This window comes from Entelurus aequoreus, linkage group LG08 (genome assembly GCF_033978785.1).
Source record: "Entelurus aequoreus isolate RoL-2023_Sb linkage group LG08, RoL_Eaeq_v1.1, whole genome shotgun sequence".
In the NCBI taxonomy this organism is placed as follows: Eukaryota; Metazoa; Chordata; class Actinopteri; order Syngnathiformes; family Syngnathidae; genus Entelurus; species Entelurus aequoreus.
This window is the reverse complement of record NC_084738.1, coordinates 11754684-11768280: the sequence shown is the minus strand read 5'-3', so window position 1 is coordinate 11768280 and position 13597 is coordinate 11754684. Positions and strand designations below refer to the sequence as shown.

The 13597-nt window shown below is 38.7% G+C and overlaps 2 protein-coding genes across 2 annotated transcripts in view; both read left to right on the top strand.

Moving 5' to 3' along the window:
* The window catches only part of pus3 (pseudouridylate synthase 3), a 40756-nt gene extending 37149 nt beyond the window's left edge, over nt 1-3607 (top strand). The window contains exons 7-8 of the mRNA XM_062055534.1: nt 3008-3183; nt 3249-3607. Of these exons, the coding sequence (XP_061911518.1) occupies nt 3008-3183; nt 3249-3490 (418 nt within the window). The 3' untranslated portion in view covers nt 3491-3607. The remainder of the gene's footprint in view (nt 1-3007; nt 3184-3248) is intronic.
* A 74-nt stretch (nt 3608-3681) lies between these two features.
* dcakd (dephospho-CoA kinase domain containing) lies at nt 3682-13244 on the top strand. Its single transcript, XM_062055536.1, has 5 exons — nt 3682-3946; nt 7129-7243; nt 7320-7523; nt 9780-9867; nt 11356-13244. The coding sequence occupies exons 2-5, from the start codon at nt 7132-7134 to the stop codon at nt 11639-11641; spliced, it is 690 nt and encodes a 229-aa protein (XP_061911520.1). The 5' UTR covers nt 3682-3946; nt 7129-7131; the 3' UTR covers nt 11642-13244.
* Nucleotides 13245-13597: the final 353 nt, after the last annotated feature.

Below are 13597 nucleotides of genomic sequence, written 5' to 3'. Positions count from 1 at the left end.
TACTGCCGTTTATTTCTAGTACAAACACCTGTCGTCGGAGAAACTGATACCAAAGAGTGACCCTTCTTGCAGACCGTCTCGCTCGCCGAACACGCACATAAATATAACCCAGAAACTTCGATATGATCGTAAGAGCGGGGTGAAACCGGGCAAAGAGCTGCGGGTTGGACAGGCAAGATCTGTGTGATGCTAGCAGGCCAAAGAGTCAAAGACACTTTATGACTTATTACTTATTTTCATTCCGCTATGGCACAATCCTGCGCAGTTGCTAAAACCGATGAAGAGCGTGAGTGTTCTTGAAGCATGGACATGGCGATTTATCGACGCTGGAAAACTTACAGACTTAGTTTTAATTTATCGTCGGTTAATTGACTTATCAAATATCGGCCCAGGCCTAACTGTAAATATTGTGTTTATTACACACCAGCTGTTTGATTCTAATGTGCATCTTCGTTGTAGTGTTAAACTCGCCATGTGAAATCGCTAATGCTAGTCGGTAGCATGTCTGTGGCAAATCCAATGCAAATTAGCATTGAGCCAACGCATTTTGAAAATTGGAGCCTTAATGTACTTTTTGAGCGCTTTGTGTGCTTGACTGCTTGTTACCTGGCCAAGTGCCTGAGGCGTTTTTGAGTCTGCAATCGGACGTGACGTCCCATGCAACACATGTATCAAATTATGGCACCGTTTGATTTCACGTAAATTGGCACCCGGTAGTACAGACAGACTTTGGTCGATGCCTATAAAAGTACCGGATTCGGTACCCATCCCTATGTGAATTATATTTAACTATAACTATATTTAACACCTACTCAGTGGCCTAGTGGTTAGAGGGTCCCCCCTGAGATCGGTAGGCTGTGAGTCATACCAAAGACTATAAAAATGGGACCCATTACCTCCCTGCTTGGCACTCAGCATTAAGGGTTGGAATTGGGGTTAAATCACCAAAAATGATTCCCGGGCGCGGCACCGCTGCTGCCCACTGCTCCCCTCACCTCCCAGGGGGTGATCAAGGGGATGGGTCAAATGCAGAGGACACATTTCACCATACCAAGTGTGTGCGTGTGTGACAATCATTGGTACTTTAACTTTAACTGTAAATTGCACTCTATGAACCCCAGCTTTAAAGGCCTACTGAAAGCCACTACTACCAACCACGCAGTCTGATAGTTTATATATCAATGATGAAATCTTAACATTGCAACACATGCCAATACGGCCGGGTTAACTTATAAAGTGACATTTTAAAATTCCCGCCACACTTCCGGTTGAAAAACTCCTTTGGATATGATTTATGCGCGTGACGTCACAAAAGCAACGGAAGTGGTTGGACCCCATCGGACCCGATAGAAAAGCCTCTTGTTTTCTTCGACAAAATTCCACAGTATTCTGGACATCTGTGTTGGTGAATCTTTTGCAATTTGTTTAATGAACAATGGAGACTGCAAAGAAGAACGTTGTAGGTGGGATCGATCGGTGTCTTAGCGGCTAAGTACAATACTGTAATATCTGTGATATTTGCATTAGTGTACTATGTCTTTAAGGGTTTGGGGAACGCGCATGCTCGAGTGAGTTGGCGGAGAACTCGTGTATGTGTGTGCGTTACTTTTTTAACTACAACCAGTTACCACTTGTTAATAAAGCGATTGAGCAATTTGTTTAATGGACAATGGAGACTGCAAAATAGAAAGTTGTAGGTGCGATCGGTGGAGCGGCGGACTACAGCAACACCAACACCAGGAGGTTGTGTTGTGTTTTGAGCAGGATAGCAGACGCACTACGGTGAGTCTAGCTTTGGCTTCCAAACATTTGATTGCTTGCCCGTACGTGCGTGTCGATATGTGCATGTGACGTACGTAACTTTGGGGAAATATATGTTTCTTGCCGACTCTGATGTCGGCCGGGGTGTCGTCAAAAGCGTACAACGCCCGCCGCCGCATCTAAGTTAGCTACGCAGCTAGGTTAGCTTCTGTTTTTTTAGCTTCGCCAAGCGGAATATTATCAATCGTGTATTTACATGTTCATGGTTTAATAGTATTATTGATCTTCTGTCTATCCATCCAGTCAGGGTTTTTTTTAATTTAGTTTCTATCTGCATTTGAGACTGACGCTATCGCGTTGGCTACGCAGCTAGGTTAGCTTCTGTTTTTTTAGCTTCGCCAAGCGGAATATTATTAATCGTGTATTTACATGTTCATGGTTTAATAGTATTATTGATCTTCTGTCTATCCATCCAGTCAGGTTTTTTTTATATTTAGTTTCTATCTGCATTTGAGACTGCTGCTATCACGTTGGCTACGTAGCTAGGTTAGCTTCTATTTTTTTAGCTTCGCAAAGCTGAATAGTATCTGAGATGGTTTAAATTACAAATCTGTGATCTACAATAGAAAAAGGAGAGAGTGTGGAATCCAATGAGCCAGCTTGTATCTAAGTTACGGTCAGAGCGAAAAAAGATACGTCCATCACTGCCTCTCAAGTCCTTCACTGTAACGTTCCTCATCTACGAATCTTTCATCCTCGCTCAAATTAATGGGGTAATCGTCACTTTCTCGGTCCGAATCTCTCTCGCTCCATTGTAAACAATGGGGAATTGTGAGCAGCACTACCGCTTGTGACGTCACGCTACTTCCGGTACAGGCAAGGCTTTTTTTATCAGCGAGCAAAAGTTGCGAACTTTATCGTCGATTTTCTCTACTAAATCCTTTCAGCAAAAATATGGCAATATCGCGAAATGATCAAGTATGACACATAGAATGGATCTGCTATTCCCGTTTAAATAAAAAAAATTCATTTCAGTAGGCCTTTAAAGATGCATTTTCTCCTGCCTCTGACAATGTCAATAAATGCATTTTGTTCCTAATATTTAAACTCTAAACTCCTGTTTCATCAATTTCAGCTTTACAGATGCCATGTTGGTTGGCCACTGTTTTGACTTTAAAACGACATTAATGTAAATCAATGGATTTTCTGAATACATAAATATAATTTTGTTGTTTTGTCCGTTAAGCATGGCAGTCGACTACCCGCTAGTTCTCCATGACTGCCACTTTGAGGGTTTGAGCTGGAGACGAGAGTCCGAGGAGCTGAATTACGTCCTGTCATCGCTGCAGCAACACTGGACCCAGAGCGCTGTCAAGGCCCACATCCTCCAGGGCATGATCCAAGGCTTGGAGGAGGCCACAGGTCAGAAGTCACAATATAGTAAACATTTAAAAGCGAGTTATCACAGACAACATGAATGTCCACAGGCGAGTTATCGTTCAACCGTTGTTGGCTGGTGGAAGGCACCCGCCAGAGAAACTACCGGCCGCTGCTAGAACGTCCCTGCTGCGAGAGCCTGGAGTCCAGGATCGAGCACTTTGTCAAGAGAGGTAGACTCGAGCGAGAAGACGGTGAGGACGGAAGAAGTGAAATGGTCCATAAAGGAAAACGATCCAAACATTTTCACAATTCCACTACTGTTAAGGTGTCCAACCCAAGTCCTGAATAAAAAGCTGATTTTGCCTATTGTATCTTTTTTAAAGAAGGGATATTTTTTATTTATTGTATAGTTTTTTTCAGTTTAAGGTGTGTTTTTTTTAATAAAATAAACCCGCCTTTGAAGACATTCAGCATTGCATTGATGTACTGTATATGGAACTTAATATCCAATCCCCTTGCGCTAGAGGAAGTACATTGCGGTGACACACCGTGGTCCGACATCCGGTTGTTAGCATGTGGATGACCCTGGGCGTTATAGCTCATCATTTCACAAGTGTCAAGTGCTTGTGTCATTGTCGCTTGACTGTTAACTTCTAGAGACGGCCTGTTAAAGACGATGGCTTTGTCTGTTCGTCTATTTGCGGACGTTTTGACGCTGCCGATACTTGTGTTAGCATTGGCTTGTTAGCAGTTTTCCACGGTGGTCCACTTTTTCTAATTTAAAGATCGACGCGCAATTAAAAAGGTAAGCTACGTTTGACAAATATTAGTAAGGTAGAATACAAGTACTTGAGGGAATGTACTTAAATATGAAGTGAAGTGAAGTGATAATGAGGGCACTTGGATAACAACCTCTTGACCCTAATAGTGACGTCATAGCGGAAATGACGTTCAGTACATCAACATATTTTTTTGTGTTTTATAATTGTTCTATTACTGCATTTTCCCTATATCAGTGTTTTTCAACCTTTCCCGAGGCACACCACCAGCAGAAAACAGTAAAAAATGAAACTCAGCAGCCGATATTGACAATAAAAAGTCGTTCTCGCAATTGTTGGATATGAATTCGAACCATCACTATAGCTCTTGTCTCAAAGTAGGTGTACTGTCACCACCTGTCACAACACGCTGTGACTTATTTGGAGGTTTTTGGTGTTTTCCTGTGTGTAATGCTTTAGTTCTTGTCTTGCGCTCCTATTTTGGTGTTTTTTTGTCATGTACGGATGTACTTTGTGGACGCCGTCTGCTCCACACGCTGTAAGTCTTTGCTGTTGTCCAGCATTCCGTTTTTGTTTACTTTTCAGCCAGTTCAGTTTTAGTTTGGTTTTGCTCAGCCATCCCTAAGCTTCCATGCCTTTTTGTTTGTTTTTGGTTTAAGCATTAGATACCTTTTTTACCTGTACGCTGCCTCCCGGAGTCGTCTGCATATTGTGATCACGACAAACCATGTTCAAGACATCTATAAAGCAATTAGCTACCTGCTGCCACCTACAGATATGGAAGAGTGTTACACGGTTACTCTTCCGCGCTCTTGACAGCACAGACACTAATTACTGGTTTGCAAAAAATATTTTTAACCCAATTAGGTGAAATTACATAATTTCCCACGGCACACCAAACAATCTAGTGTACCGCGGCGCAGTCGTTGAAAAACACTGCCCTATATACTGTAGTACATTAGCCAGGGGTCCCCAAACTACGGCCCGTGGGCCGTATCCGGCCCGCCAGCGTCCAAAATCAGGCCCGCGGGAAGTCCCAAGTATAAAAAAAATATATCCATCCATCCATTATCTACCGCTTATGGCCTTCGGGGTCGCGTATATATATTTTTTTCTGTCTTTTCTTATCCACTTTGTACCGCTTGCTACTCACGGTGTCTCCTAGCCGCTCAGGCAAATCATATTGTCTAAAAATGCATTTTCTCATCGATAACGTGAAAGTGCGCTATATATATCTAATATATACATATGTACATATATATATATATATATATATATACACATCTAATATATATATCAAATATATATATATATGTATGTATGTATATGTGTATATATATATATACAGCCCGGCCCCCGGCCAAATTGTTTTAACCCAATGCGGCCCCCGAGTCAAAAAGTTTGGGGACCCCTGACATACGTGTTTAACAACTAATTTCTTTAATGTACCTGTGATTACTTGGTACTCACTAATTGTAGTATCTAAAGTATCTATCTCAGCAAGTATATATCGTATATATGTTAAAGACATAATATAATATATCTGTATATATATTATTCTGTACACATATTATGTATATTTTCGTATACATGTTAGATTTTTTTATCGCTATATTAGTCTATATCTGCATTGTCCTTTCCATCCTTACACTTTCCATCATTGTAACTGAGCTACTGTGTTGAACAATTTCCCTTGTGGATCATAAAAGTTTGTCTAAGTATGTAACGCAGGGTTGTCAAACTCATTTCCATTGAGGGCCACATTGTAGTTATGGCTGCCCTCAGAGGGCCGCTTGTAACAACAAATGATATATGAATTTGCCTATGCATTTGATTATTATATATATTTTTGACGTACACCCTAAAAAAAATGTTTTATTTTTTACAGTAAAAAATTTGCAACTCAATCAGCAATTTTACTATAAAATGTACAGTGTTTTTTGCAACATATTACGGTAAATGGAAAAACTTTACCATCGTTTTTATTTTATTCTGGCACCTGAGCTGCCAATTTTTTACTGTTAGAAAACTGTGATTACTGTCTTACCATTAACAGTAAAAAGTAACAACCATAGATCTCACAGCAATAACACTGGCAGCTCAGTCGGCAGAATTTCCCGTATAAAAACAATGGTAGAGTTTTTTAGATTTACAGTAATATGCTGTAAAAAACATCGGAAATTTTACAGTAAAATGTATTGTCATTTTTACAGTGTGCAATTTGATGGATGACTTGCACTAAGCAGAAATTTAAGTATTTTTACAAAATAAAATGTTTGGAAAGTATGATAATATACTTTATCCTACATTGGATAATATTAAAGTTTAAAAGGTATGCAATGTCATGCTGTCAGGTTCAAACACTGATGACATCTATTAAACAAGACAAGAAGCAAAGAATTAAACAGAGACAGAATTCAATTTGGATCAATTTGAGGAGAAACGTCTGGACTGTACTATTTGTACAGTTACACCACGCTCTGGCGAAAGATTGTACGCCACCTCTTTTATTTGGACTTTCCCTGACTACATGGCAACAGCTGTTTCTAAGGGACATGGGTCGTAAACAGCCATTGCCTTTGGTTACAGAACAGTTCAAAGAAGCGGTGCCTGGAGGGGAGTCTGGTCCTGCTTCCTCTTCGCTTTTGTAGTTCTTGGGTCAAGACAATATCTTTCTGTTGATTACAAGACATGAAAGAAACAGAACACCTTCATGTTTAGCTAACACACTTCACCCTTCCTACACAGTGGAGTTTTACGAGCCTTTTTTTTGGTAGGTTAAAAGACAGCTTTTGTCCTCATTTGTGATAACTTCGATACAATTATTCTAACAACGCGGTACCTGCATTTTTTTCTGTTAAAATGGAAAGAACAAATACATTTAGTCAGAAAAGATAAGTACTTTATTGACTCATATTATTTCCAGGCCTTTGTGGGCCACATAAAATGATGTGGCGTGCCAGATCTGGCCCCCAGGCCTTGAGTTTGATGTAACGAATACCTTTAAACATAACCTACAATTCGTCGCCTTAGGTCCCACAACAGCCGTTCTCATAAGTAATTTGAACAATGTACTTATTTTTTCCCACCCTCACCAAATAAAATAAAATCCTACTGTTGGCCTAATCAACTCGTTTGATGCCTCAAGGGTTTGGTACAAATACAGCCCCTATTTTTTGTTTATTCAATTGATTGTTATTACTTTCAGGAGATGTACCTGGTAGGGCTGACAGGCGGTATCGCCTCAGGGAAAAGCACAGTGTCGTCGATGCTGCGGGATCTCGGGTGTCCTATCATTGATGCTGATGTCGTGGCCATGAAAGGTACTTTTCAATATATAAATAGTACATACGATTATTTTACTTGTTTCATTAAAGGTAACATTAAAAAAACAAACAGTCGTGGAGCCGCACACGGCCGCCCACTCGCGCATCGTCTTCCACTTTGGGCCTGAGGTCTTGCTGGAGAGCGGCGAGATCGACCGGCAGAAGCTCGGCCGGCTCATCTTTGCCGACGAGGGGAAGAGGAAGCTGCTCAACTCCATCACTCACCCGGAGATTCATAAAGAGATGCTCAAGCAGATTGTCTTTTACTTCCTCAGAGGTGAGGCTGGGATTCTTTCTTGTTTTGTTTTTTCCCCTGTCTCAGCGCAATACTGTCGTCCCTCATTTATCGCCATTAATTGGCCCAGAGCGCTGATAAACGAATTTCGGCAAAGTACGAATCATTCAATATAAATCAAATATTTTCAAAGTTCGAGCGTGAAAAATACCGTATTTTTCGGACTATAAGTCGCAGTTTTTTTTCATAGTTTGGCCGGGGGTGCGACTTATACTCAGGAGCGATTTATGTGTGAAATTATTAACACGTTACCGTAAAATATCAAATAATATTAATTAGCTCATTCACGTAAGAGACTAGAAGTATAAGATTTCATGGGATTTAGCGATTAGGAGTGACAGATTGTTTGGTAAACGTATAGCATGTTCTATATGTTATAGTTATTTGAATTACTCTTACCATAATATGTTACGTTAACATACCAGGCACGTTCTCAGTTGGTTATTTATGCCTCATATAACGTACACTTATTCAGCCTGTTGTTCACTATTCTTTATTTATTTTAGATTGCCTTTCAAATGTCTATTCTTGGTGTTGGGTTTTATCAAAGAAATTTCCCCCAAAAATGCGACTTATACTCCAGTGCGACTTATATATGTTTTTTTCCTTCTTTATTATGCATTTTCGGCCGGTGCGACTTATACTCCGAAAAATACGGTATTATAATAACTTTACAACCTTCAAAATAGGTTTTTTTCAACATTATGACAGCACCTTAGACATGAAATAACACTAATGAATCACCTTTACACTCTTAATCCAACATAGTAATGCGGCCTCAAGTTAAGCCAATCAGTGGCCATGATACTGGCCTAGACTTTTAGTTTGAAAACTTTTAATTAGAGATGTCCGATAATGGCTTTTTTGCCGATATCCGATATTCCGATATTGTCCAACTCTTAATTACGGATTCCGATATCAACCGATACTGATATATACAGTCGTGGAATTAACACATTATTGTGCCTAATTTTGTTGTGATGCCCCGCTGGATGCATTAAACAATGTAACAAGGTTTTCCAAAATAAATCAACTCAAGTTATGGAATAAAATGGCAACATGGCACTGCCATATTTATTATTGAAGGCAAAAAGCGCATTATTTTTTTTAACATGCCTCAAAACAGCAGCTTGGAATTTGGGACATGCTCTCCTTGAGAGAGCATGAGGAGGTTGAGGTGGGGGTGGCGGAGGGTGTATGTTGTAGCGTCCCGGAAGAGTTAGTGCTGCAAGGGGTTCTGGGTATTTGTTCTGTTGTGTTTATGTTGTGTTACGGTGCGGATGTTCTCCCGAAATGTGTTTGTCATTCTTGTTTGTTGTGTATTCACAGTGTGGCGCATATTTGTAACAGTGTTTAAGTTGTTTATACGTTCACCCTCAGTGTGACCTGTATGGCTTTTGACCAAGTATGCATTGCATTCACTTGTGTGTGTGAAAAGCCGTAGATATCATGTGACTGGGCCGGCACGCAAAGGCAGTGCATTTAAAGTTTATTGGCGCTCTGTACTTCTCCCTACGTCCGTGTACACAGCGGCGTTTTAAAAAGTCGTAAATTTTACTTTTTGAAGCCGATACCGATAATTTCCAATATTATATTTTAAAGCATTTATTGGCCGATATTATCGGACATCCCTACTTTTAATTCATTTAACCATTTTAATGCTTGAAAATGCTGTAGACTATTCTTTAAAAAAAACAACCTGCGATGTGAAACCGCAATACTTGAAGCGCAATGAGGCCAGGGACGACTGCAGTTGAAGTTGTGCGAAGAGTTAAAAAAATAAATAAAACAGCGACGACTCAATTTAGCTTCACAACTTTTTAATGATGAGACTAGCAGCAGAGGTGTGTAATAATTCAGTTGAGTGTAGCCTGAGTTCAGTTCTGGATGGATGGATGGATGGGTAAATGATTAGGTTGATGTTTTGTTAAAGCTATAATTGTTTGAAATATTGCTCATGCAGTTGCCACTTATAACATCTATCTTTTATGTGTTTTATATTTAAGGCATAGCAATGAAATATCCCCATGTAAAATCACTTTGCCTCTTTATTTAATAAACACAGTGGAACTTTTTTTTTAATTGGCTTGTCGGGCAATTATTATTCGAGTCATCACCAATTCTGCGCAGCAAACCGGGAAAATATTCCAAGCTCTTGTACTGGTAGATAAAAATGCCACCGTATGCAATGCACGTATGTTTTCAGTTTGTGCCCAACAACAATGTTCCGTTTCCTAGGTTACCGCTACGTCGTGCTGGATGTGCCGCTTCTCTTCGAAACCAGAAGGCTCACTCAGTTTCTCAACCACACTGTTGTAGTTTACTGGTAAGCGACACGTCGTCACCCTCAATTCTGACCTTTTAATTATGACACATTAGCTTATGTGTCAGTCCTGTTTCACTGGCCTCTGCTGTTTCCTTCAAAATAAAATCCAAGTTGGATAAATGTAGAACTCAAAACATGTACATAAAGTGCATCAAAAGTTTACCTTGTTTTTCTTTTCAACAGAGAAAATGAAAACAAGCTAAGCGAATCTCATAGCGCAATTAAATAAAATACAGAATTTGTTTATTTAAAAAAAAAAAAAAAAAGTGTTCTATGCTAAATGACAGATTTTTTTCTATACATACAAAAACGGACACATGATTTTCATTGAACAGCAACGATGTGAGAGGATCTCATAGTGTAATAAAATATAATACAATTGCTGCTTTCATTATTATTTTAAATCAAATGATGTAATATAATATTAGTGTATATATTTTATTAATAATATTTCTAATAACATGTATGTAATTTAAACTTATTTTTTGTTCTACGGAAAATCTGTTTTTTATCAATAAAAAAATGGACACATGATTTTCATTGGGCAACAACAATATGAGTGGATCTTATAGTGTAATAAAATATACAATTGCTGATTTCATGCATGCTAATAATTCAAATGAATAGATGTAATATAGTCAAAGTATATATTTCATTAATAATATTTCTAATAGAGTTAATGTTCTGTGCAAAATCTATGATTTTTTTTAATATACAAAAAAATGGACACATGATTTTAATTGAGCAGCAATAATAGAGATTGGGCACTGGGCAACTGCAATATGAGAGGATCTTATAGTGTAATAAAATATAATACAATTGCTGATTTCATGCATGTTAATAATTAAAATGAATATATGTAATATAGTAAAAGTATATATTTTATTAATAAAATTTCTAGTAATGTTAATTAAGGTTCAATGCAAAATAAATTATTTTTTATATACAAAAAAATGGACACATTTTAATTGGGCAGCAACAATAGAGAAGATACAGAAGATCTTATAGTGTAATAAAATATAATACAATTGCTGCTTTCAAGCATGTTATAAATTTAAATGAATGTATGTAATATTGTATAAGTACATATTTTAGAATGTTACACAGTAATAACTTTGTTTAAAATATGCATATAAATAAATATATGATTTTGATTAGAGAGCTACATAATAATTTGGTGTAATTAATACAGGTATATTTAAAAAACTAACAACAAAAACTGAAAATGCCTGAAAAGCAATTTCAATTTGACAAATTGCGGTCCAGTGCACATTTTTCCCAATCCATGCTTTACATGCTTCATGTTTGAAACCATAACTATTCTGAAGTGTGTTTCTGACACTTTCACTGCCAATTAGGCCCAAAGTTTTGGACATCCTGGATGCTTCACACATACTCGCTGTCTGCGCCTCGTTAGCATGACTCACCACCTCTGGATTCCTCTCACAATGTGCCATAAATAATCTGGCATTGTCTGTTCCTTTCCAGTGACCCTGCCACTCAGCTGGCGCGCCTGATGCAGAGGGACGGCCTCACCCAGGAGGAGGCCGATCAGCGCCTGGCCGCCCAGATGCCGCTGAACGAGAAGCGCGGCCTGGCCAGCCACGTCATTGAGAACTCGGGCACGCGAGAGGACACCCAGCGCCAGGTCCTGCGGCTCCACACCAAGCTGGAGGACTCCATGGACTTCCTTTTGGTCAGGGTGCTGGCTGTTGCCGCCACGGCCGGTCTGGGCGGGATCCTGCTGTACGCCGCCAAGCTGCTTATATCCTAGCAGAGTTCTGAGGACAAGAATGTGAGGTGAACACCAGGCGGGCAGGTTAGTTCCACAACAGCCTGGTGTCATGCTGGTAACAATGGAGCCATGCTTTCAGAAGGATTTAGTAGGATTTCTTGCAAAAATGCACTTTGAATAGTTGTTCAGTGCCATTTTTGTGCTCTTATAAATTAGTGTTAGGTAAGTTTATGATTCTGTCCAATGAAAACCATAAATTTACGCATACAAAAATGTGGAAACACCATCTTGTGTTCAACATAATCCAAATTGTTCGGAACGGTTTCGTGGCAATAGAAATAATCTGTTGTAATCATCACTTTAACCTCAACTGTTATTTAAAACAGTACAGTAGTGAACTATTTAAACATTTTCATTGGTTATATAAGCGTAAAAATAGGCTTAAAGTCTCTCACAATTGAATTTGAACAAAAGTTTGTGTAACTTTAGAGGTATTTTGTAGGTGTCATCTGACTTAAAGGGGTCATATTATGATTTTTTTTCTACATTTAGAACACTTCCTTGTGGTCTACATAACATGTATTGGATTTGGTCAAAATGTTGCATAGATTATGTTTTCCAGACAGTTTTCAAGCTGCTTTCTGACGTTTTTATGTGCCTCCACTTCGACAGCGTCGTCTCCCCGTCACCTATGTTATAGTTTTTTTTAGTCTGCTTCGAAACAAGAGAATAGAGAAAGAAGGAATTTATTGACTACAGCGGACTCGCGCAAAGCTCTTCGGGTAAACCTTTACCATATATGGAGCTATCCGCTGACATCACAAAAGGGAAAAACGTCACAAATTGGGCAAACAGCTCATTTGGAAAAGTATAAAGGGAGGCAAGATTGTTTTATGAATATCTCCACAATGCCTCCATGGTTGGAGTTCAAGTTTTTGGGACTTATGCAGGACCCAAATACACAAAAACATGTAGTAATGTAAGAAAAAGTAGGTTTTGCATAATAGGTCCCCATTAAGATGTAAATAGCACAATATTGCCTGAAAAACTGCGCAATGAAAGTAGCACGTCTGCCATGTTTGCAGAAGTCGTCGCTCATGTAAACACAGCTTTTTATTTTTTGTAAGATGTCCTACTAATTCTCCTGAGAACAACTTCTGAGCGCATTATTAGCACAACTTGCACTGACAGATGACTATTTAAAAGGTGTCCACGTGCAATTTTAATGGGTTTTACTCACATGAACGATGGATAATGATAGCGTGATGGTAACAAATAGGCTTAATATATACTTTACTACCATCCTTTAAAGAAGTTTTATAGCCATGCCTTTTGTAGCAGAGTAGCTTGATCTAACGTCCCCTCACAGAAGAATGTATGTTTATTAATGCATTTATCGTGACATGAAGATTATTATGAGAAAGAATGTATTGACAATCCAGTTTTAACTGCAAAGTGAGTGAATTTATTGTGTTTTCATACACTCTAAAAGCTTTCTGTACATATACTGATTCTTCTTTGTCTCTCTTGTGTCAACACTCTTTGTAAAGACTGCAACGCCTCACATAAACGATCAAACTAATCTTTGAAACAAACACAAGCTGTCACGTCTTCCTCCTTACAGTAGATTGGCAATGCTACATACTGTACATATGCTGGTAAAAACTACAGAAGACTCTTAATTCAAGTTAAAAAAAATGCAACCCAATCTGTTGATATTTATCATAAAGGGTTATATATACAGAAACTTTTTCAATGGGGTTTTAAATGTGGTATTTAAATTGGTTCCAAATCAAACTCCGAATGAAATTTGGCTGGATAAGAATGTTTTTACATTTAATTTTTTGACTTTGCTTACATATTCAGCTCAGATCAGACCAAAACGTATCGGGAAGAACAGAGTTTTATGCTGACAATTCCAAGACAGATAATCCATGAGTGAAATTGACCGCTACTAATCACATGTCATTTTTTAAATGTATTTAAGGCAAGTGC